At 40.0% G+C, this 22,734-nt stretch overlaps 2 protein-coding genes across 7 annotated transcripts in view; both read right to left on the bottom strand.

The window, feature by feature from the left end:
- Positions 1-2,092: 2,092 nt before the first annotated feature.
- Positions 2,093-8,333, bottom strand: kars1 (lysyl-tRNA synthetase 1). Of its 2 annotated transcripts, XM_023273280.3 has the most exons (15): positions 8,184-8,301; positions 7,281-7,447; positions 6,879-7,023; positions 6,611-6,776; positions 6,438-6,531; positions 5,832-6,018; positions 4,953-5,078; positions 4,622-4,741; positions 4,298-4,460; positions 3,859-4,032; positions 3,591-3,676; positions 3,411-3,496; positions 3,212-3,338; positions 2,922-3,065; positions 2,093-2,764 (listed from the first exon to the last, which is right to left on the bottom strand). In XM_023273280.3, exons 2-15 carry the CDS (start codon positions 7,418-7,420, stop codon positions 2,690-2,692), a joined length of 1,833 nt encoding a protein of 610 aa, XP_023129048.1. In that variant the 5' UTR covers positions 7,421-7,447; positions 8,184-8,301; the 3' UTR covers positions 2,093-2,689. The 2 variants fall into 2 exon arrangements, with proteins under 2 accessions (XP_023129048.1, XP_023129049.1); XM_023273281.3 differs by lacking the exon at positions 7,281-7,447 and having other exon boundaries at positions 8,184-8,333.
- Positions 8,334-9,752: 1,419 nt separating this feature from the next.
- The window catches only part of nfat5b (nuclear factor of activated T cells 5b), a 38,229-nt gene continuing 25,247 nt past the window's right edge, over positions 9,753-22,734 (bottom strand). For all 5 annotated transcript variants that reach the window (XM_023273272.3, XM_023273273.3, XM_035949536.2 and 2 more), the window contains 9 exons: positions 22,534-22,724; positions 21,982-22,154; positions 20,425-20,559; positions 20,263-20,315; positions 19,143-19,275; positions 18,506-18,580; positions 18,159-18,262; positions 16,107-17,925; positions 9,753-14,159 (listed from right to left, as the gene is read on the bottom strand). In XM_023273272.3, coding sequence (XP_023129040.2) covers positions 13,921-14,159; positions 16,107-17,925; positions 18,159-18,262; positions 18,506-18,580; positions 19,143-19,275; positions 20,263-20,315; positions 20,425-20,559; positions 21,982-22,154; positions 22,534-22,724 — 2,922 coding nt within the window. In that variant the 3' untranslated portion in view covers positions 9,753-13,920. The remainder of the gene's footprint in view (positions 14,160-16,106; positions 17,926-18,158; positions 18,263-18,505; positions 18,581-19,142; positions 19,276-20,262; positions 20,316-20,424; positions 20,560-21,981; positions 22,155-22,533; positions 22,725-22,734) is intronic.

Below are 22,734 nucleotides of genomic sequence, written 5' to 3'. Positions count from 1 at the left end.
TAGGTGGCGCTATGAGTATTTCTAAATTTATGAGTGTGGATGTGTTCAGACCCGGACTGGTGTCCATCATATCAAGTTTGGTCCAGATTGGACCATGTCCAGCTGAGATATAAATAATTAAATTTTCATGGCAAGAAATCGAAATTCGCCGCGCCGCCACAGACACGCCCCTTGACAACGAGTGACCATTTTCTCTGGGAATCATCATCAACATGTTCAGAGTTATGTCACCAAATTTGAGGTGAATCTGATCAACCTGCTAAGAATAATACCTCAAAATGTAAAAAATGTCAATTTCCTGATACCACAAGGTGGCGCTATGACTGTCAATGTATATAACCACATGGATGTTGTCAGGGCTGGACACTGATCACACATATAAAATTTCAGACAGATTGGAGCATGTACAGCAGAGTTAGACACCACTTCCTGTTTAATGGCAAAGGATCAATATTTCTGGGGGTCGCCATGGCCACGCCCTTTGAATTGAGATGAACATTTTGATAACTTTTCATCAGGTCGCGTGTTTGCATATACTGGCCAAATTTGAGGTCTCTCGGACTTATCCCCGATGAGTTATTAATTTTAAAAAATTTACAGCTAATTCAAGATGGCCGACTTCCTGTTGGGTTTAGGGCATGGTCATGATTGACTTTTTTGGGTTTCCTGATGTGCTGAATGTGCATACAAAATTTTGTAGCTGTAGATGAAACATCGTGCCAGTTGGCCTAATGACCAAATTTTCAATTTTCCAGGGGGCGCTATGGAGCCATTTTGCCACACACATGCACAACTCCCATAAAATATCAAATTTTTCACCAGTCCTGATGAGCATGCCAAGTTTCACACGTTTTGGGGTATGATAAGGCCGCCAAAAAGGCAATTCAAAAGACGGGAGAAGAGTGAAGAATAATAATAATAAGAATAAGAATAATTCCTTGCATTCCAATAGGGTCTTCGCACCATTCGGTGCTCGGACCCTAATGAATATAGAAATATCTCTTCTGTATTAGAGAAAAAAACAACTGAAAAATACCTCTGCTATATTAGCAATCCAACTTTACCAAAAATAGCTCTCACAAACTTACAAAAAACTATTTGTTAGTTTTAGTTCAATTTAGTGGCCCAATGAAGAACAGTGAAAACCAGGACATTTTCATCACTTCATAAAAAACAACCAGGACAGGACGTGAAAACAGGATAAGTCCTGGGAGAACAGGATGTTTGGTCACCCTAAAGAAACCAGCTTACAGTAGCACTGGCAGCATCATGTTCCCTTTGGAAAAACAAACTGGTGGACAGCAGTGAAGAAAAATGCTTCTGCACTGGTTACTGCTGTTGCATCAACAAGACAGTTTGTCTTCCCACTGACACAAGCTGCTGTGACTAAATTCACAGTGAAACTACTTTTACAACACTGAGAAACTCTGAGGGGTTCTGCTTTTATGGCCTTGCAGTCAGGGCTGTTAAATATGAAAATCAAAGTATTTATGATAAGTGTTTTTTAACCTTCAAAATGCCTGTTAAACATGGTAGTTACAGATAAGAAGGATTTATTACTTTCATTAGGACAAATGGGTGACAACCTCTAACTTCCTGTTTACTGTAATGGACATTTTTATGTATTTATTAGTTGCACTTTCACTTACGCTGTGCTGTGGAATTGTCGGCACTATTCTAAGAAACCACCTTATCAGAGCAAAGCAGAGATCCGTCTTATGATGAACTATGTCTCACAAAGCCTTTTGTTTTGCCATTTTGACAAATGAAAAACAGTGCATATATTTATAATTTTCTGCTTATTTTTCCTTGTATAAATTAATGCAACATCAAGCTATTTGTTCAGCTAAAATATCCCTTTAACACCAAGAATCAAGGAGAATTGTATTAATAGCATAAAGAGAGCATTGTATAATCTTAAATTCACCTTGCTGACAAGCTGTATCTCCGCATATGACCTATGAACTGGTTCTAGGATCCCAGGGATGGCTCAAACTGTACATGATACACAGGACAAAGATCTGCATTGTAGATTCAGGTGTTTAAGATCAGCTTAGCTTTTTCCATAAACATCACAAGACAATGAGCAAGGTAGATTCATATGCACTTTATTCAAACATACTCCGGTTTCTTGGCAGAGAAATATTGAATCAGTGGAGACCATTTTGTAAAATCTCAGAGAAGAAATACTTGCAGACATGGTAAAAACAGATGAATGTACTGAGAACATTTCACATATTAGAGGGGTTTGAGTTTTTTCATTATATGCTGCATATTTGGTTGCCAGAATCAAGCACCCCCTTCTGTATGTTCACAAGTACTTCATCCAGTCTGCATTCAACCGTAGAACAAAAGACGTCCTGATCAAATACCATCCATTTACTGTCTGGATGACAAAGTGGATTAAAATGTCTCCTTACAGTCAAACGAGGAGGATGCAACAAATATGATGGCAAAAGTGTAAGAAATACAAAAGAAAAAGCAAAGCATTCATCGCTGTTTACCTGTCAATCATGTCACTGAGACAAGATTTTCCCTTAATGGCTGTAATGATCCAACATGTGACATACTAACATTGATAAAACACAAAACCTGCAGACTCGACTGATGAGCACACTGAGGTAAAGGATCCTGCTTCATACTGACTCCTGCAGAGATGTGATAGCAGGAGAGGTCAGAGGCCACACCTTTAGACGGAGGTGCCCTCTGTAGGCCCTGCTGTCTTCTTGTCATCAGGCTTCATGGCTGGGAACAGCAGCACCTCCTATGAAAGAACAAAACTGTCAGTGGAGGCTTTTCCCCCTCGTACATGGATATAAATGGAGGCTGGTAGACACTAGCAAAAATATACTTTCATTTTGTTATGTGCAGATCAGAAGCATATTGGCCACTGAACCATTGTGCATCTGTAACACCTTTACCTTGATGTTGTTGGAGTCAGTGAGGAACATGGCGAGACGGTCGATGCCCATCCCCCAGCCGGCGGTTGGAGGCAGACCATATTCCAGTGCTGTGCAGAAGGTCTCGTCGATGAACATGGCTTCGTCGTCACCTTCAGCCTTGGCCTGAAAAAAGATCAAATTTTGAACATGCACAGATTTACAGGCTGTAATATATTCACTGTAACAGTACAGAGTCTAAACCTTTAGATATTGTGACAATGCAGTAAGGCAGAAGGGGAAATACAAGTCAGTTTAGGCTTTCCACACACCTTGGCCTGCTGCTCAAAAAGCTCTCTCTGTCTTATCGGGTCGTTCAACTCAGTGTAAGCATTGCAGATTTCTTTCTTCATCACAAAGAGCTCAAAACGCTCCGTTAGGCCTTTCTGCGATCTGTGCCTGGAACAATACAGGCAGTGTCAGTATCAACATTTATACATAAACAGGAAGGCAAAACAAGACTTTACTCACCATTTTGCCAAAGGACTCATGATTTGAGGGTGATCACAGATGAATGTTGGGTTGATACATGTGACTTCTAGGAAATCTCCAACCAACTGCAAGGAAAAAAAGTCATCAGTAGGCCGAAGTAAAGACACATGACAGACAGCAGTAGACTGTACAACAGAACGCTGTTCACCAATAGAGCACCTTGTCAAGGAGGCGAGCAGTGGTCCTGGGTGGAGGACATTCAACTCCTCTCTGTGTACACAGGTCATCAAAGAATTTACGTGTCTCTGAGGACAGAGAAACACACAACATGTAATGTAGGTGAAAGAGCTAAATACTTGTGCATAATGGAATCTGACATGCCTGATCAACTACTGCTGTGCTCAAAGCCAAATAAAAGGGAAAAAAAACAAATGCTAAAATGGTCTTCTAAAGTAAAGTTTATCTCTACATTTCCACAGATTCTTACCATCACTGTCATAGCTGTCAGTAGGAGGGAATTTCACTCCCATAATTTTCTCCAGGTCGTGTGTCATGCTCAATCTTCTGAACGGTGGAGTGAAGTCAATCTCATAGGCCTGTCCCTCCGGACCATCAGGGTGATAAGTCACCTTGTATCCTCCAGTGATGTGCTTCACCATTCCTAAAGCAAACACAGAGTTTGTTCATAGGACACCTTTCATTTGTCTCAGTATCTAACAAACGACAGAACTGTGAAGACATTGAGGTTTCCTGCTGTCATAGAGTCATTGTCAAGGACACATGAATTAAGAACTTCAATTGTCCACCAACCAGCTCATAACTGACTCCTGACATTTAACACTTGAACGTGCAAGTCCTTGACATTTAAAGCAAATTACTACAAACCAAGAGGCAATAAACAGGGCAGACTATGTGTTATAACTTACCTGAGAGCAGTTTCTCTGTGATTTCCATGAGGTCATGGTAATCAGCATATGCCATATAGAATTCACAAGTGGTGAACTCTGGATTGTGAGTAAGATCAATGCCTTCATTCCTGAACTGACGGCCGACTTCATACACTCTGTCTAACCCACCAACCACAAGCATCTGTGGGAAAGATATGAAGCACAGCATAAATATTTGGATATTTTTTTGTAAAAAAACATATTCACAGTAAGGAATTCAAATAGAAGCTGACTCAACTAAACACTGACAGACAGCTATGACAACACATGAAAGGGAAGGAAGACTCTTGAAAAGGAAATTACCTTGTGGTAGAGCTCAGGGGCGATCCTCATGTAGAGTTTCATATCCAGCTCATTGTGGTGAGTGACAAATGGACGGGCCACTGCTCCACCAGGAATAATGTTCATCATTGGGGTCTCAATCTATAGAAGCAGCAGCAAATATGATTCAGCAAAGCAGGCTTTAACTGCCTGAAATGACAGAACAAACTGCAGGAACATTATTTTATAAAATGTCTATTTATGGTAAATTCAAACAGAAATTTGCATTACACTTAAATATATTGTTTTACTGAATAGTTGCGTGATGTGGCTGACATCAGTGTCTTCATACATTACAAACGCCAACTCTTACCTCCAAAAATCCCATCTGGTCCAGGAAGTTACGCAGGTATGTGATGATTTTGGACCGAGTTATAAACTTCTGTCTCACATAGTCATTGAGAATCAAATCCAAGTAGCGTTGGCGGTATCGTGTTTCCTTTAAAAAAAGAGAAGTGGTGGGCAGTTGTGAAGAATGCTACTACAACAGTGGTTACTGCCACAACCATTCAGAGTAATATGACTGTCTTTTTAACAGTGAGAAACTCTGAGAGGTTCTGTTTTTTTTACACTGCAGTCAGGGCTGGAAAATATGAAAATGAAAGTATTTATTATAAGTGATCTTGAACTTTGTAAACATGGTAGTTGTAGATCAGAAGGATTAAATTACTCTCAGTATGAGAGGACAAATGGGCGGCAACCTCTAACTTTCTGTGTAATGTAATGGAAATTTTCATGTATTCTTTAGTTGCACTTTCACTTACGCCGTGCTGGGGAATTGTTGGCACTATTCTAAGAAACCAGCTCATCAGAGTAAAGCAGAGATCCGTCTTATGATAAACTATGTCTCACATCTAGAAATTGACCCACTAACTTTGAAATTTCTGCAACAATTTTGCATAATCGTGAGAATGATTTCTATTCACCAGTATAAAACCAGGTAAATGAAGCTAAAATAATTATGTGGCTTAAATCTTAGAAATGTGACAGCCCTGCACATGCACAGGAGGGAGAAAGGTAGATAAAGAGGCAGATTGCTTAGCTCCTCAAACACTGGACTGTGTTTGACAGTCCAAAGATGGGGTAAGTTTGTATTTAATGAGCTGAGATGCTTTGTTTGAGGTGCCACTATCCTACACTGACACTCATCCCCGTATGTTTATGCTGACTGCAGTATAATGGTGGGCATTACCTTGTCTTTGAGGCCAAAGTGGAGGTGGGGCAGCATGTGCAAGCAGGGCGACAGCAGGAACATCTCACTGGGAATGATGCTCAACTCTCCTTTCTTGGTCTTTCCTGGGTTACCACGGACACCAATGATGTCACCACGGCGCAGCTTGTTGTTGATGGCCTCAAAGTCCTGCTCAGACTTGTAGTTCCTAACAGAGTAAAAGAAGAAACACAGAAATCAACTCAATGGTAATAACAGTGTTCACATAAAGAGATACTACATAATATTTCACAATAAAAAAGTGACTTTTTTTCAAAGTTTCACATCACATAATAATGTAACCTTGGTGATGGCTGAATTATCAGCTCATACTGACTCTGAAGTCGTTGCAAACAGCTGACTGACTGTGTGACATCAGAAAAACTGAACAGAAAACTGTACTCTTTCATCAACTCACAAAGTATTCTACTTTGTAAACATGAAATGTTTGTGGCTCAATGCATGCCACCCTGAATATATTTGCATCCGTTTGCAGATGGTGACTGTACTGTAAAATAAAACTGACAGTAAAGGGTAAAGCAAACAGGGACAAGTTATATTTTTTTGATCATAGTAACGATTCATTACCTTGAGTTTGCCATAACCTGCAACTTAACACCTTCACCTCGCAAGTCATAGAAAATCAACTTGGCACCAGAAGCCCTCTTGGCATGGATGCGACCTGCCAAACATATTGAGTTTAACAGGAGATCTACTGCTGCATAATGCACAAAACAGGGATCATAAACGATTTCTGGTACCTGACACATTGAGAACAACATCTGTCAGCTGGTCTCCAGGCTGTAGATGGTTGTATTTCTCAATGAACTCTGTAAGTGACAAGTCGACATGATACTTGTGTGGGTATGGGTCCTCTGCTGTGCCCTTGAGTTCCTGGATGGCCTGAGTGCGGATCTTGAAGTATTGCTATGTTACAGGGGAACAAATGTTAGTTTTATTATAAAAAGAGAGACACATAAAAGCTTGATAAGCAAAGGAGGAGGTACAATGTCCATACAAAAACCTCACATTTGGGTCAAGCGTCTCCTCATCCAACGCAGCGGCATTGGGCTCTCCCTGGTCATTGGATTTGGTTTTTTGCTCCAACTGGTCTTTGACCTTGGCTTCTTTCTCTGCTGCCTTCTTCTCCGCTTTCATTCGCCTCTTCAGCTCACTGATAAGAAAGAAAGGAGGAGTCCATGATGAATCATAGGTTAGATATTATAGATTTCTGTTAATGATGCAACAACAGTGCAAGATTGGCAATCACACACTGATGCATGACTTCTGATAGAACCACAATGTACAGTTTACTCTGTTCTGGTGTCTGAAACTAAAATCACAACAAATAACCATGCAGGAAGGGGAGGGAGGACCACATGATGACAAAAGGTTGGTTGTTTTTCTCACAGGAATGGAAAAGCCACCAACCTTTTGTCACCTCGCCAACGGATCCCGTAAATTTCAGCTGGGGCTGCAGCTGTACATGGGGGCGCATATTTTAACCACTGTCCCCTGACCCCAAAGGCTTGGCCCAGCTGCTGCCTGGCTGCCCTGACCAGACACAGCATACTGACTGCCACAATCAGCAGACAAACCTGAGAAAATAGACATACAGTATACACAAAGACAGTGCACAGCATAGACACCAGAGGCTGTCCACCAGGGAAAACGCAACACGGCTGGGACACGTATCCAGTCAGTGAGATAAAAACAAAAATAAACTGACTTAAGTAATAGTAAGATGGTAGTAAATTTATAACCAAATTACGTTTACATTTATTGCGGTTGGACAGGCGAGTGTGGCAGTTACTCAGCTAGCTTGTACAGGAAGTCAGGACGAACGACTTAAAACACAGTTATCATAATTTAGGAGGCGTTTTGACAGTTTCACACACATTTAATATATATTAACAAAACTGTTCGCTTATAAAATACCACCATTACACATATTATCCATTAAAAACTAATAATAATTGACACTAAAAAAGAAACCACACGACTACAAGATCAATGTGAGGAGGACATTACGTCGAATGCATTTTGGATATTGTAGTTTTACCAGTTGGAAAAACGCGCCACCGCGGATGGTTTCAGCTCATGTTTAGGACTACGACTACCAGCGACAAAAAACGAGTTGAATCCTGGGAAGGGTAGTCTCGTAAGGAGCCACCATATGGGACTTTCAGTTCGCTTTCATCATCTTGACCTGATGCTTTGCGTTGCCCAACTGAAACGGTCACAACTCTCGAAAGCACAACATATTTGCAGACAAAACATCGCACAGGAGGCCGGGGATGTTTAAAATAAAGCGGAAGAAATGAATAAGCTCACTTTTTGCTGAGTTGCTCGCCGTCCACCTCTGTCACGTCAGCCATATTGTCGATGTTGCGCCCCGAAAGACCAACTGACGGCGCAGCGGCAAAACGCGAGAGCGAAGTGCTGCGTTTGTTGGCTGTCGGAAACAAGCCAATCAGAGGTAAAGACAAGAATACTTCGCTGGCATTGGTCAACGGGAGACTTTATCTTCGCATTTATGCTAATTACAGATAAGGGGACGTTAGATGGGTAGATAGACTGGCATCGATATCAATAAATGATTCTCCTCAACTTAATGTTAAACCGAGCATGTTATCCCAAATCCCACACAAGCAGTAAAATGTCTTTGCTTTACTGTTATATCTCACACAATAACCCTAAAACTTATAGTAAATAAAATATGAATTATTCATGTGCACTGTAGTGAAAGTGAAAGGAGTTTGGAGAAAATATGTTTAGTCATGGGGATAAGAGTTCAGTTGTGTGAGGGGAGTGATCTTGGCACAGTTACAAGTGAAAGTAAGATAGTAACAATGTGTGCATTGTGTTCTTACACCATAAAGATGAAATAAAAACTCAACAATTCCTCGAACAACCTCTATTATTGTGTTAAAGGTCATTCTAGGAAAAGTTTAACCTTCTGAACACCTGTGACTCAATTTATTGATAATATATTAAGCGGTGATGTGACAGGAAAACCACATCTAGTTCAATGTCATTAACAGAGAAAGAATTGTGGCATTTAGAGAAAAATGTAAACATTTCTCAACGATCTCCCTCTTTTGCATGCTGTTAGTAATGACTGTGTATTTAGTCACACTCGTATATCTCTAAACTGAGCCTGCATGTTTTCCCTAATCCCACATAGGCAGTGAAGTATCTTTGCTTTTATGTTATATTTAACACAATAACCCTAAAACCTACTGGAATTTGGCCAAATTTTATGATGTAAAACCTGAAGGCTGCATCACATTTTGAAATCCCTCTTTACAATGTAATGCTACTCATTTATTTTGCACAAGAAATGAAAGGAATATGTGCATATCATTATGTTCAATTAGATGTATACTGTGGCCTCCAGTGTTTGAGGCTGGCAGCAGATTAAGAAGCCAGAGATAATGCCATCATGCAGATGCTGACATAAATGCCTCTGGGTTTCCAACTTAAAAGGTCATTCTTTTTCAACAAACTCAGAGCTAAGATTGGTTCTCCCACGGTTTTGCAGAAGCCTTTACAAAGACAGATAGCGAGGGTCTTTATCCCGTTGACTTGTTTTACTCTAAAAGCAAAAGATAAACACTATTTGCTTTAGGAGGTTTCTTTGAAAAAAAAAAAAAAGAGCTGCAGACAAGCTGAGATAATGTAGTTGAATTAAGGCACCTTTTACATGTTTTCAGAAGATAAAATATGAATTCTATATGTACACTAAAGTGAAAGTGAAATGAGTTTGGAGAACTTTTTTTTTTAGATATGGGACTGGGACTTCAGCTGTGTGAGGGGAGTGGTCTCAGCATGGTTACAAGTGAAAGTAAGATGTTATAAACCATAAACCACCATAAACATGAAATAAAAACTCAACTAACATTTAAAGTATATATGTTTAATATAGACAGCAGCAAGTTTACAGAAACTTAATTGCAAGAGAATAAAAATATCCCAACAAAAGTCAAATACATAGACAGTTGTTTTTCTTAGGGTGATTATTTGACATTGTTCACATGGTTAGAAACAAAAAGGCAAATTTTCCCTCTTCGGCTGTTCACTAGAGGAATGATTCACTTTGATAGAAGTGAACAAACATTCAGTGACCCCTTCTCTCAGATGGTTGTTGAGAGGAAAAATTTGCATTTTAACTGAGTAAAAGAATTAAAATCAGTTTCAGGCAGCACTCAAAGCATCAGAAAATTTTAACAAGCAACATAAATAATAGAAAGAACATCTATTTTGGTTTCTCCTTTATGTTGAAAACAGGAGACACTATATAGAAAAATATATATTCAAAAACTAATAGATCTACATTTAAAGTATATTAGCTGCATAGCAGTTTCAGAGAAAAATTGTCTGCATCTACGTTGAACAACATAAATGCAATGGATACTTCAGTACAAACAAGTTAGATGCATGACAGAAATTGCACAACACATTTATCCACTACAACCACATTAATCTGGTCACCGTTGTCGAGCATTTAAAGCACACTTAAAGTGTTATGGCTTAAAATATTCTAGTTAATGAGGGCTAATCATCACTGGCTGGGCCAGCGAGATGTTAAACAGGCAACAATGGTAAAACATCAATCTGATTGCGACGACAGCATCTCCTCAAGGCACATGTACAATCTCTATTAGTGTCTTAAATGACATTTTAGGGAAAAAATAACTGTCTGAACACCTGTGACTTAATTTGATGATAATAAATTAACTAGTGATGTTACAGGAAACCCACATCTTGTTCTAACATAATAAACAGAGAAAGAGCTTGTGGCATCTTGAGAAAAATTGGAATTTCTCACAACAATCTGCCTATTTTCCATACAATTAGTAATGACTATGTATTTAGTCACATTCCTATATCTATGATCTCCAGGGATGTTGTAAATACACGAATGAGGTAACTGTAATTTCAAAAAAGTAATTACCTCCCCACTTTGTGCATTAAAACATTCTGTATGAAAAAGTAAAACTTTTCCAGCCACCATATAAGCACATTGAGTCCTAAATACTTAAATTTGTTGGTCCGACAGTTTGGTGGTATTTTGCTCTGCTGTTACCTATTTGGTCAAAAAGGAGTACAGGGCCAGTAGTCCAATTACAAGCCACAAACATGTGATATATACATTAATGTTTATATCTACATCGTCTAATACGTCAAAAGGGGTAACTGTGCACAATAATCTCTATTTCATTTATCGTGTATGATGCACGCTATTAATTCAAAGGCACCACCACCAACATCACAAGGTGCCAGTTAAAGTATCAGAAGGTGTCAGGGCCAAATCACATTGCTGCCATCAGTACAGTTAGAAACAAAACCATGATTACAGAAAACAATTTTGAAAACAACCAACACACAAATAAATTAGGTTTGCTTCTCTGAAAAGAGGCACAGGCACTAAATTAAAAAAAAAAAAGATAAGAGTCTTTCTACAAACAAAAGCAAATAAAATCATAAATACTCAACAATGGAAATATTAGTTCTTCTATTTCACAAGTTGAAGAAAGCCAATCTCAGATAGCTCTTTTCTCCAAAGTCAGGTTTCCTTCAGGAGTAGGGTCCCTTTAAAACCACTCAGACTGCTCAAACCGGCACACCGTAGTTCCACAAATCACATTAGTCAAGTTTACATAATCTCCATCATAAAACGACAGCTAATTCAGATTTTGAAGTGTATAAAATGTAACGGTGTTAATGTATTTATAACAAACTGTACACAGAAAACAAGACAAACAATGAGGCATAAAACAGAGCTAATTTTGTCACCGTCAGAGACCAGCCCCTTGTTCGTGCATACACTTACAGTGAACCTAGACATGACACAAATGTGTTTTTTTTTTTTTTTTTTGCCAATACAACACAAAACACAAACAAAAACGTGACAGTAGGATGCCTAACAATGAAATCTACATATTGAGGAGACAAAAAATAATCTCTGTCTATACTCATCCTAAAGCCGCAAGTCACTAAAAAGAAAGAAAAGTTCACGAGCCATAAAACTGGCCTGTCATCAGGATTTATGCAAAGCAAGATTCGAGTCAAACTTTGGTCCTGAGGCCACTGGCCATCTACAGACGAGGACAATAAGTCTGTAAAAATTGTACAGTTTGCATTTACAAGAAAACATGTCAAATGGGCTCTATTCCTGCCTGTTAATACCATAACCTGGATGAGATGTGCAGCTACAGCATTGAACTGTTGCTTCTCCTTGACATTCACTAAATCCATCACATTTATAAAACTGGTGAAAAGGCTCTTTTCTAGCTGGTTTAAGAATACTATTCCAGTTCATGCGTGCCTGACGCAGAAAGAAGCCATAAAAATGACACTAAAAACACATAATGATCTCTCATGATGAAAATAATATATTACATTCTATCCTCTCTACTCTAGGCGCATGTATTTAAATAAGAGTTACATGTCAACTGAAATTACATTGACTGAATGAAAACGTCTTGATCCGCATTTTTCCTCATTTGGTTTTTGGGAATGAGTAGTGAAAGCTGTAACATGACTGGCATTAAGATGCACCGCAATATCTTCACTGTAAACAATGAGGGAGAGGCGGCAGAAAAAAAGAACGGACTCTTGTGGGACTGTTGTACCCTCGATGAGAAAAGTGGTCACAAAGAACAGCATCAAAAAGTGCCGATTATACATGGAAGTACGTCTGTCTGTCAGTATTCGTTTTTATCTCCACCACCACAGTTTGTAACGTAATAAAATATGTTAGTCTGAACACATATTTGATTACCCACATTACAGTCTTGTCTGTAGACTGTGGTGGAAATAAAAAATGTCCTGAATAATGAAAGATTATTTTCCCAGCTGAAGGTGAGTCTCTTCATCGCACTTGCCGAACTATAAATTTTATTTTATAGGTACGATTGTAATAAAGCGACTAATTTATCCAGGCTTTAGGAGAATGTACAACATTACTTTAGTTCTGTAAATAACACATGTATAATATGCCTACTGAGCATCTGAGCTTTTATATCATGTCATTAATGACACCAAAGTCACTTCTAGGTCCATCAGAGGCACCTAGAGTGAAATTATTCATATTGTCAGGTCCAAGCTAGCTGCTACAACACTGAAATTATGAGCACCCATACACATGATCGACCTTCACTGTTCTATTCATATCTATACTCCGTCCACTTCTCACTTCTCTGCTTCCTCTCTACTTCTCTAACCCTTTCTGTACTGTCTGGTGAAAATAATTTCACACCATGTCTACAGCGGCTACCTTCAACGTCTTCTCTGTACTCATCCATACTTGCTATACTTTGTCAAAGCCTTCTTGACATCCCATACACTCCACCCTCAATGGAACAAGATAACAAAATAAAGTGTTAAAGGGAACACTATTCATGGAAACCACTAAACACTTTGGAGAACATTTTAGAAAACAACACAAGAATCGGAAGGTGCTGCTGATAACTTACATACAGATAAAAACAACAGTTAAATGAATCCCAAGCCTGATATGTAATTTTCTCTCCAGACAGAAAGCTGAAGACAAGAGCCAAATTCTACTTCTCTCATCGGAGAGTAAAGATGAAATTTCTCACGTTATTCTCGCCTGGAGTCTCTATTTTATCTTTATTTTCACATAAGTTTTACAAACGGGGAATCAATCAGTCACTATGTAAGTAGTTCACTTTTCTTGGCCAACTGGCTCAGCCAAAAAATTCCAAAACAAATTCATGCTGAATTTATCCGGATCTGAAGTTTATCTTAGTTTGTCTTCATGTTCACAGCCATGCATTTATGTCACATATTCTGCCATTTCTTTTTTTAAGATGAGACTGGCTCAACAAGGCCACTTTAAAATGTTTGAAGAAGACCAAATCATGTGTTTATGAGCAGAAGAAAAAACATTTAGTGATCAGATATGAGCACATAATTCAGGGCTTATTCACAAATGTTTACCTGCATGTCATTTTTAACAGATAATATTTGAACCATTTTTGTCTACAATGTACAACCTTTCCAGATTTTAGCAGTGAAAAACATACACTGCACCGTAAGAAGGTTAGTATGAGCGAGTTAAATTGCTACCCGACTCCTGCAGGCTGACCAGCAGGTCATCAATCTTCTCCATGTTCTGAGAGGCCGACATGCTGCTCTGCACAGATCCAGACTGAGACAGCGACTGGCTGAGCAGGGACTGGATGTGTGCATCACTCTCTCTTTGGTTCTGACCAGACTGGCTGATTGCTATAATCTGATCTGACAGCGTGTTTCCAGGAGTGTTCATCAACTGGCCACATTCTGCAAGGGAGGAACAGACAAAAAACAAAAAAGCAAAGTGAGTTCATAAACAAGAATCATGGGATTCATTTATTTTATATTTTATTTAATATACTATATAAAGCTGCACAGTGGCTCGGTAGTTAGCCCTGTTAGCATTCACACCAACGGAAAATTTAGAATCACCAATTAACCTCAGCATGTTTCTGGACTGTGGGAGGAAGCCAGAGTACACAGGGAAAACCCACACATGCACAGAGAGAACATGCAAACTCCATGTAGAAAGATCCTGGGAAGGCCGGGACTTGAATCGGGGATCTTCTAGTTGCAAGGCAACAGTGCTAACCACCTAACCACTGTGCGGCCTCGTCCCAAAATATGCTGAGGTTAATTGGTAACTCTAAATTGTCTGTAGCTGTGAATGTGAGTGTGATTGTTTGTCTCTATATGTAGCCCTGTGATAGACTGGCGACCTGCCCAGGGAGTCTCCTGCCTTCATCCTAAGTCAGCTGGGATAGACTCCAGCCCCTCGTGACCCTAATGAGGATTAAGTGGTGTATAGATGATGGATGGATTTTGTATCTGTGCTTAAGCACTTAAGCAAAGTTCAAATGTGGTTGCAATGGTGAAAGAAAGCTTCGTTGTCCTAACTGTAATAACAACTAATTCACAAAACATGTATTAAATATGTTTTGGTCATCAGAGTGTACAATAATAAAGATATCAAAATGAATGATGATTCCTCTGTAGGATAATTATTGATTGAATTAAATTCAGTTAGATCTAGGTAGCCTTTCCAAAGCCATACAGAAATTCTATTCTATATTTAACTGGAGAAAAACAGGAATAAAAAGAAAATATATAGTGCCGATACAAATAACAGATAATTGATAAATAACAATATATTCATAAATTTAAATATGTCTTTAAATCTAGATAAAGCAATAACATTAAACTACAAATGAAAAGTGAAAGTTGCAAAGTAGCATGATGATTCACTTTTGAAATAAAATATAAAGGTTCTCCTTTTACTCCCCATTTGCTAACTCACTTCTTCATGTGAAAACTACCTACTGATGAATTTATTTTGGCCAATAGAGGGCAGAAGAAACAAGCTGTGAACACACTGCTGCGTACAGTATGCATACAACTGGGACAAACAATTTTGTTACTACGTTGTGAATTTAACTTTGCTCGATCACACTTGTATTGTGATATTTAAAGGAAATAAAAAAAATATGTGATTTAGATAAGAAAGGGTTACACTTGATGCCATCTGTCATTGTGGCTTCTGTAATCTGTCAAAAGAGCTGTTATCTGTCTGTGTTCTCTGTCTGCGACTGAAGCTTGTTTAAACTTGCACAAGACATTGTGACATGAGATGTGTCTGTCAGGGTTTGGGAGTCTGGACTAAGAGTAAAGCATGTTGGTTTGCATACTGCAAAAAGCAAAGCTAGTAGGACTGGTATTTTTGTCATACTGCATTTGACATGCTGTCTGTCTATTGAGATATACTAAATCATTTTCTTTGATGCTAAATAGTACAGTATGAGTATCAGAACACATCCCTCCTTTTAAGCTGATGCTGTCTCTTTACACAAAGATTGAAGTCATGATTCTGGTCATCTGACAAACTTGAATTTTCACTCCCTGCTTTCTACCAACTCTTGAGGGAAATACCTGACTCTACAGCTGATAAATGCTCTACTATGTTCACCAGCTACTTACTAACTGTTTTGTTTAATTTTTGGGGGGCCTGAAAACAGTTGCCTGCTGCTTTTGGACAAAACCAAGACAAAGAGCTACTACAATCTAGAACTACGGGGATTGCAGGGTTGGGTGGTAATTGTGGGTGTGTTTTCTTCTTTTGTTAACTAAAAGGTGATTTGAACTCGTTCATCCTTCTTGTTGTTGATTCTGTTGTCTCACCAGTTTCAAAAGTGCATACCTGGGTAATAAATGTCTCACCGTTCTGAATAGTGAAGAGGAACAGGCCTGGTTCTTGAGGCCGACTGGGCTGATTGATGCTCCCACTTACAGCGGTTTGAAACAGAGTTCCCGGCTGTTGAACAGGGGAGGAGGTGGTTGTCTGGAGGTTTGCCACACCATTTTGAGAGGCAAACATGGCTGACTGTGCGAGCTCCTGAGCAGCCAGTCCCCCTTGCAGAGAGGCCATATTGGACTGAGGCATGAACAGGCCCACAGGCTGTTCCTGCCGGTTGTTGCTGCTGTTACCGAGCTGCATCGGCTGTTGCTCCTGAAACATGACTTGTCGTGGATCAGTGGGGTTTCCTAAGGCCATGGGCTCAGAGCGATCCTGCTGGTTCACTGTCACCATGCTGGCTTGGGAAAAGAGCATAGAGGGGTTTTGGGGCTCTTGAGAAACTAAACTGCTGCTGGTCAGGGGAGGCATCTGGCCCTGGCTGTTGAACAGGAGGCCGGAGGCCTGGTCTGGTGTGGACATGGCATTGCTGCAAAAGAGTAGGCCGGCCTGCTGTTGCTGCTGCTGGCCTGGAGAGAGTGTGTTTGCAGATGGATGTGGGGAGATGGTCTGAAACATGGAAGCCGGCTGGGCTGGCTGTGTGTGGGGCTGAGGCTGGGAGGGCTGCTGCTGTTCCAGAGGGCTTCTCTGCTGGATGGGGGAGATCTGGGTCTGGGTCTGAAATACTGACTGTGGTTCAGGGGAAGAAGATTGCAGAGCACCGAGGAAGGCCAGCTGCTGTTGCTGCTGTTGCTGCTGCTGCTGTTGTTGTTGAGAGCTACTGGTTGAAAGCTGAGAGGGCAGCGGGGTCTGGGGAAGGAAAAGTCCAGGGGTTGAGGGTTGCTGCTCTGGAGACTGAAGCACTGTCATGGTGGTTTGGAAGAGAGCAGCCTGGACCTGCTCTTGGGAGGGTTTCTGAAAGAGAGCTCCCTGTGGATCTTGTGTTTCAGCCAATGAGCTGGGATTATGGAACATGGGTGGTGAAGGGTGAGAGGATGACTGCTGGAGGAAGTTGGTCTGAATCGAAAGAAGGTCATTTGCCTGCTGAAAAAGCGCTGCTTGTTGCTGCTGTTGCTGCTGTTGTTGTTGCTGCTGCTGTTGGGTCGGCTGGAAAAGAGACCCCTGATTTGGCACCACTCCTTGTGATGATCCCTGACGTTCAGCATTCTTGCCCTGGGAGGCATCCTGAAACATGCTGCACTGCATCTGAATCTGTGACTGAAACAGCTGCTGCTGTAAATTCTCCAAAACCTGCTGCTGTTGCTGCTGTTGAAACTGTTGTTGCTGGATTTGTTGCTGTTGTTGCTGTTGGATTTGCTGTTTTTGGATCTGTTGCTGGTGCTGGATATGCTGCTGCTGCTGTTTGGCTATAGAGCTGTCGGACTGAAGCGGTAAGTTACAGAAGCCTTTGGCTTTAAGTTGTCTCACAGCTTCCTCCAGCTGGGCTACTTCGTCTGGAGGGAACATCGGCAGCTGCTGCTGTTGGGATGCAGGTTCCCCACACAACCTCGACACAGCTCCAGAAGTGTTGCCTGGCCTCTCCTGCCTCAGGCCATCTCTGGGCTCCAGAAGAAACTGCTGTGAGCTTTGCTGAAGTAGAGAGTCTGCAGGCACAGAGAACGAACTGCTGGTAGCAATGTCCTGCTTCTGGATGGTGCTTAAGGGCTCAGTGTTGGTAAAAACAGGACTCTGGCCTTTATCAGGATCGCCTGCAGGTTGAGCCAGGCTGCTGGGGAATGCTCTGCTTTTATTTAGATGTCCTGCCGTCATGTCTGAGTTCTGCTGGGCTGGACACAAGTCACCAGTCTGCTAGCAACATAGAAAACAAAAACAAAATGATTTTTTGTATCATGTATCATTACTGTGCTACTTTTTTTTTCTAAATTAAACCTCCATCCACAAAGATGGATTTCTTAAGGAAAATTAAGTATGACACAGACTGAATTTTTCTGAATGCCTAATTTGCAATATCAGAAAACCTCAGAGTATTTTTAATGACGCAATGAGGCATTTAATGAGCACATAGATCAATACTTCACCTTAAACACTCCAGAAGATTGAAGGTTGCTTGTCACCTCCATTGGAGTGACATCTTCTCTCTTCACTAAAGGCAACATTGAAGACATCAAGGCACCATCTAGAACTGCAGGACACAAGTAAGGATTATATTATGATTTTAGTTCTTTAGACAGTGAAATGTGCAGGCACTTGAGTTTATTGCAACGGATATAAGGAAATTAGCAGCTTTTGAATGGGAGACAAACAGAGCCTTATGGGTGATTCCTAATCTCAGTCTACTTCTACAAATGTTTCTCCATCTGAAACAGAGAAGACATAGCGCAAACATTAAGATTTGTGTGTAATAGTAAAAAATAAAGAAAGTAACCTTTAATTTGCTCATCAAAAGAGCAAGTCTTCACTGGAGAAGGTGCCTCTTTCTTCACAGGAACTTCATTTTTTGCTGCAAGGTTGTGCACATAGCAATAAAATAAATTTGTTTAAAGAAGGTAAATTTGGCACTAAGGACACACAAACATCTTTCAATGTTTTACCCAAAGTATCAAAAGGACCTTGAAATTAATGAAAGTGCTAATGAATGAAAATTCTGAAAGGAGTCTGCCACGTTAAGAAACTTGCTGTGTGCCGTACATTTGAAAGCTAATACTTGCTGTGAATTAACTGAGCTGTAGGGGTGGAGGTGTTGAGTAACAGTGACAACAGATTTGAATGAGGCCTTTTAAACTCAAGAAAGCACTGATGCAGCCCCTGTTTCTGTAGTAGAAAAATAAACTTTTCTTCTATCATATTGACCTACCATACAGCTTGTTTTTCAACAGAATGACCCAGTTGTGGTACCTACATGTAAATCTAATAAGCCCTCTGCAAATAATGGCCTAGTAATCTGGATGTTAACTAACAAGAGCCTTGATTACCTTTTCACGGTCACCTTCTTATCAGTTGATTGTAAAAAGAGGCAAATCAAAAGGAACTTGTGTAAACAGGCAAATTTAACTTAAACAAACCTGGATCTGGAGTGTAGGTGAAAGGCTGAACATCATGAGATCTCCCAGCGTTCGTCACCACGTAGATTCCCACACACACTGAAGACGTGACGGCTGGGTTCTGGTATGGAGGAACCTTCACTATCAAGTGATTCTTGGGAAGGATTGTAAAATAACAAAATAAAGTCAAAAAACAATGAATACAATAGCAAGTCTATCTGAACATATGAATTTGAGGAAATCTTTTAGTCAACAGGGAAATTTGATGAGATATTAACAAAAGGATAGAGAACGGTAACAGATTTCCATTCCTTGACTGCACATGGACGTAAATTGAATGTGTATTGAATTACACTGCAACAGAATGAGTGTATTATATTTACAAGACGAATATTAAGCATTTTTGTGCAAGGACTTGCATTATAACATCAAAATTACAACTTTGAGTCCTGCTGTTATCTGTTGCGTCATCCCTTTCAAATTTTTTATCAGTAATAATAATAGTAATAAAGGTACTCATATCTGTCTAACATTGTGACTCAGTGAACATCTTATCTATTAAATGAGAGGGGCAATAGTTGTATCCCTCAGTTTCACACAGTTCCACCAACCAACAGCTGGTGGCGGTAAATCTTTTGAGAAATATAGTGCAACCTCAATATTGAGACTACTATCCAGCTTAAACAACGCAGGTTTCAAAAAACTCTCTGAAAATACACAGCATTTTAAGAAAGGCAGAATAGAATAGCTGAGATACTTCAGTCATTATGTTTGTTAGGCCTTGAAGGCACAATTATACATTTCAAGCAGAAGTAGGAATAGAAATCTCCAGAGTCTAATTAAAACACTGCAAGACACCAGACTGCAGGTTCATCAGTTCATCTACTTATGGCCATTTAATTTACAAGGGCAAAGGTTCAAACACGACTGTTGAGACACACTCAGGTTGGCCTCTGAGACTGAGTGTAATTAGGTCAGAACACAATGAGACTACTCAAACCTTTGAACCAGCAGCCATTTAAGATGATTACATCTAAAGCCCCATACAAATCTGAAATGGCTGTGTCTATCTACTCAGCTCATTAGCAATTTCTATTCATTATTTGGGTACAGAAATAACACAAGAAGAAAGACATTTCACCTGGTGGAATAGCTCCATATCAATTTCAGCCTCTGCCTTCCACGATTTCTCATCTGGACCGGAGAGAGGATGTTGTGTGTTTAGTGAGAAATATACCTCATTAAAAAGAGATGAGACCAAAATGACCATATCCAGACCTATTTGTAAGGGTGGATTTCTTACCGGAAACATTTTCATGAAATACGACTTTGGTGTCTTTGAGGAAGTTTTTGCCAATGATGAAGACCTCCTCGCCTCCCCTCACTGAACAACTGTGCAGCGACTTCTTCAGTATTTCAGGCACCCCTGCAGGCTGGGCTAAAAACAGAGTAGATACACAGAGTACTGATGAGTGATTTCATTTTTTTAACGTTTTTGACATTTACGACTCCAACAGCATAGAGGCAAGTGTTTCCTCACACAATTTTATCTGGATGTGTGTCCAAAAGTTTCCGTTTGCTGCCTTTTGAAGATGGAATTCATTACATTTTACCAACAAATTAGTTCCTCTTCGAATGACTACAAAAAAAGTGCTCCCAGTGATTTAGAAAAGTCAGACGACAATGTACATGTCACTGATTAAACCTCACAATAAGCAATTGCTTATTTAACTGGACTAGTGTACTATTGTTTTTTTTTCATTTCAATAGAAATGTTTTTAATAATATGTAAAATTAACATCTTCAGCACTTTATTAAAGCCTGAAGCAAAGTGTGCCTCAACAAACATCTTCCAGCTTCAGTAACTTTGCTGGAAGCATGCAGCTACAAGGTCAAATCTAATTGCTGCATTAAATAAAAATAGACGACCTCAGCTATCTTTTATTAGCAGTTATGAGACCTTTTGACATGCTAAAGAGACATTCTTGGACCCTGTACAAGGATATTTCTGCCACTTGTATTGGATTGAATGCTAAAATCAATCATATTTAAACTCCGTGATCTCTTAAATATGAAACAAATGTTATGGCTTATATTGCTCAGATTGTTTTTTAACATTTACTTGTATTTTCTCACAGGCCGTTAAAATGGTAAAAGGACTTGGCACATGCTAAAGCACAAGACCACACCCACTTCCCTCTCACAGATTTCTCAAACCTTTTTCATTACTGGGCACCACACACACAGATGCCAAGAAGGATTACTGTTTTTTCTTATTTAGTGGAAAGATATTTCCCTGGATTGCATGCTGGCACTGTGTAAACAATAGAAGTCCACACACCTCTATTGTTTCGTCCTTTCCCTCTCCTTCTTCCCTGTCCCTCTCAAAGCAGTTCTCCCAAATCCACTTACACAGATATTTTCTTATGGCCTTAAGCGTCTTTCCTGTTTATGAAACCAACCACACCCTCATACTGTACGCATTATTCAATAACTGAATCGGACGGGGTATCTTTACACATTGTCTCCAAATGCTGACATCAAAAGACAACAGTCTCCTGACCTCAGTCTTTCTTAAAGTTTAGAAACCGGACCTCTCTTGTTGAAGAGAAAGTAAGAAATAGCTCAACTTACAGTATAAAGGAAATTACTAACTAAATATGTTGCAGGTCAACTGTGAATTCTCCCCGATTTAATCTATTGAATTGTAGCATAGTTGGTTTAATGGTGTCACTGTTAAGCAGTAAACTATGCAACAGTCTAATTATCTACAAACACATTATAATATTAGAGGTTCAACAAATATACAAGTTCATAGATTAGTGTTTCCACAGAGACAAACATATGGAGACTGACTTACTGCACAGGATTGGAGATGAGGGAGTCTGTAGTGTGAGCACTGATCCATCTGGACGGGGGATGTTAACCCGAAACACCAGCCGAGCTCGAGTGCTCTTCTTCTTGGAACCAGCGACACCAATACGAGCCTCGACATCAGCATTACGGAGCTTCAAGATCCCAACACAGTCCACCCTGCAGAGAGAGACGAGGTTAGCTTGGACAAGCTTGGACTTGTTTCAAGTTGCAGTTTGAACAACAAACTTCCCAGTGTTTAGTAAACTAGCAGCTCTTTATAAAGCTAAATACGTCAGCCATCACTGAAACAAGTGACTTCCCACAAGGGGCTCGATGAAGTATTTATGTACCGTATCTATCTACCTTATAGCTCATGTGTATCTATTATGCAAATGCTTTGGTAATGATTTGGTCTAAGTTATCTTGAAGAACAACTTAAAGCAAATACATAAGGGAATCACTTGGACTAAAATAGGGACTTTGTTTCACATATTTATGTGAAATCCTTAATTTATCACTGAAACAATTCAATTTCAATTTCAAGAAAACTACATACGCTAGTGTCATGTTGCTGCTTGGGTCAAGGGCCACCTCGATGACAGTTGTGCCTTCAATGTCGACCTCCTTGCAGGCCGTGGTGTTCCGACCGGTGACCCTGCAAGCCTGGTAGAATCCATGAGGCTTCACACGGCCAGCGTCGTTTCCTACAAACACCTGCAAAACCACTGGCTCATTCACACCCTCCAGCTGTACAAAG

This window comes from Amphiprion ocellaris, chromosome 1 (assembly GCF_022539595.1).
Source record: "Amphiprion ocellaris isolate individual 3 ecotype Okinawa chromosome 1, ASM2253959v1, whole genome shotgun sequence".
Lineage (NCBI taxonomy): Eukaryota > Metazoa > Chordata > Actinopteri > Pomacentridae > Amphiprion > Amphiprion ocellaris.
The sequence above is the reverse complement of the archived record's forward strand: the minus strand, read 5'-3'. Positions and strand labels throughout refer to the sequence as shown.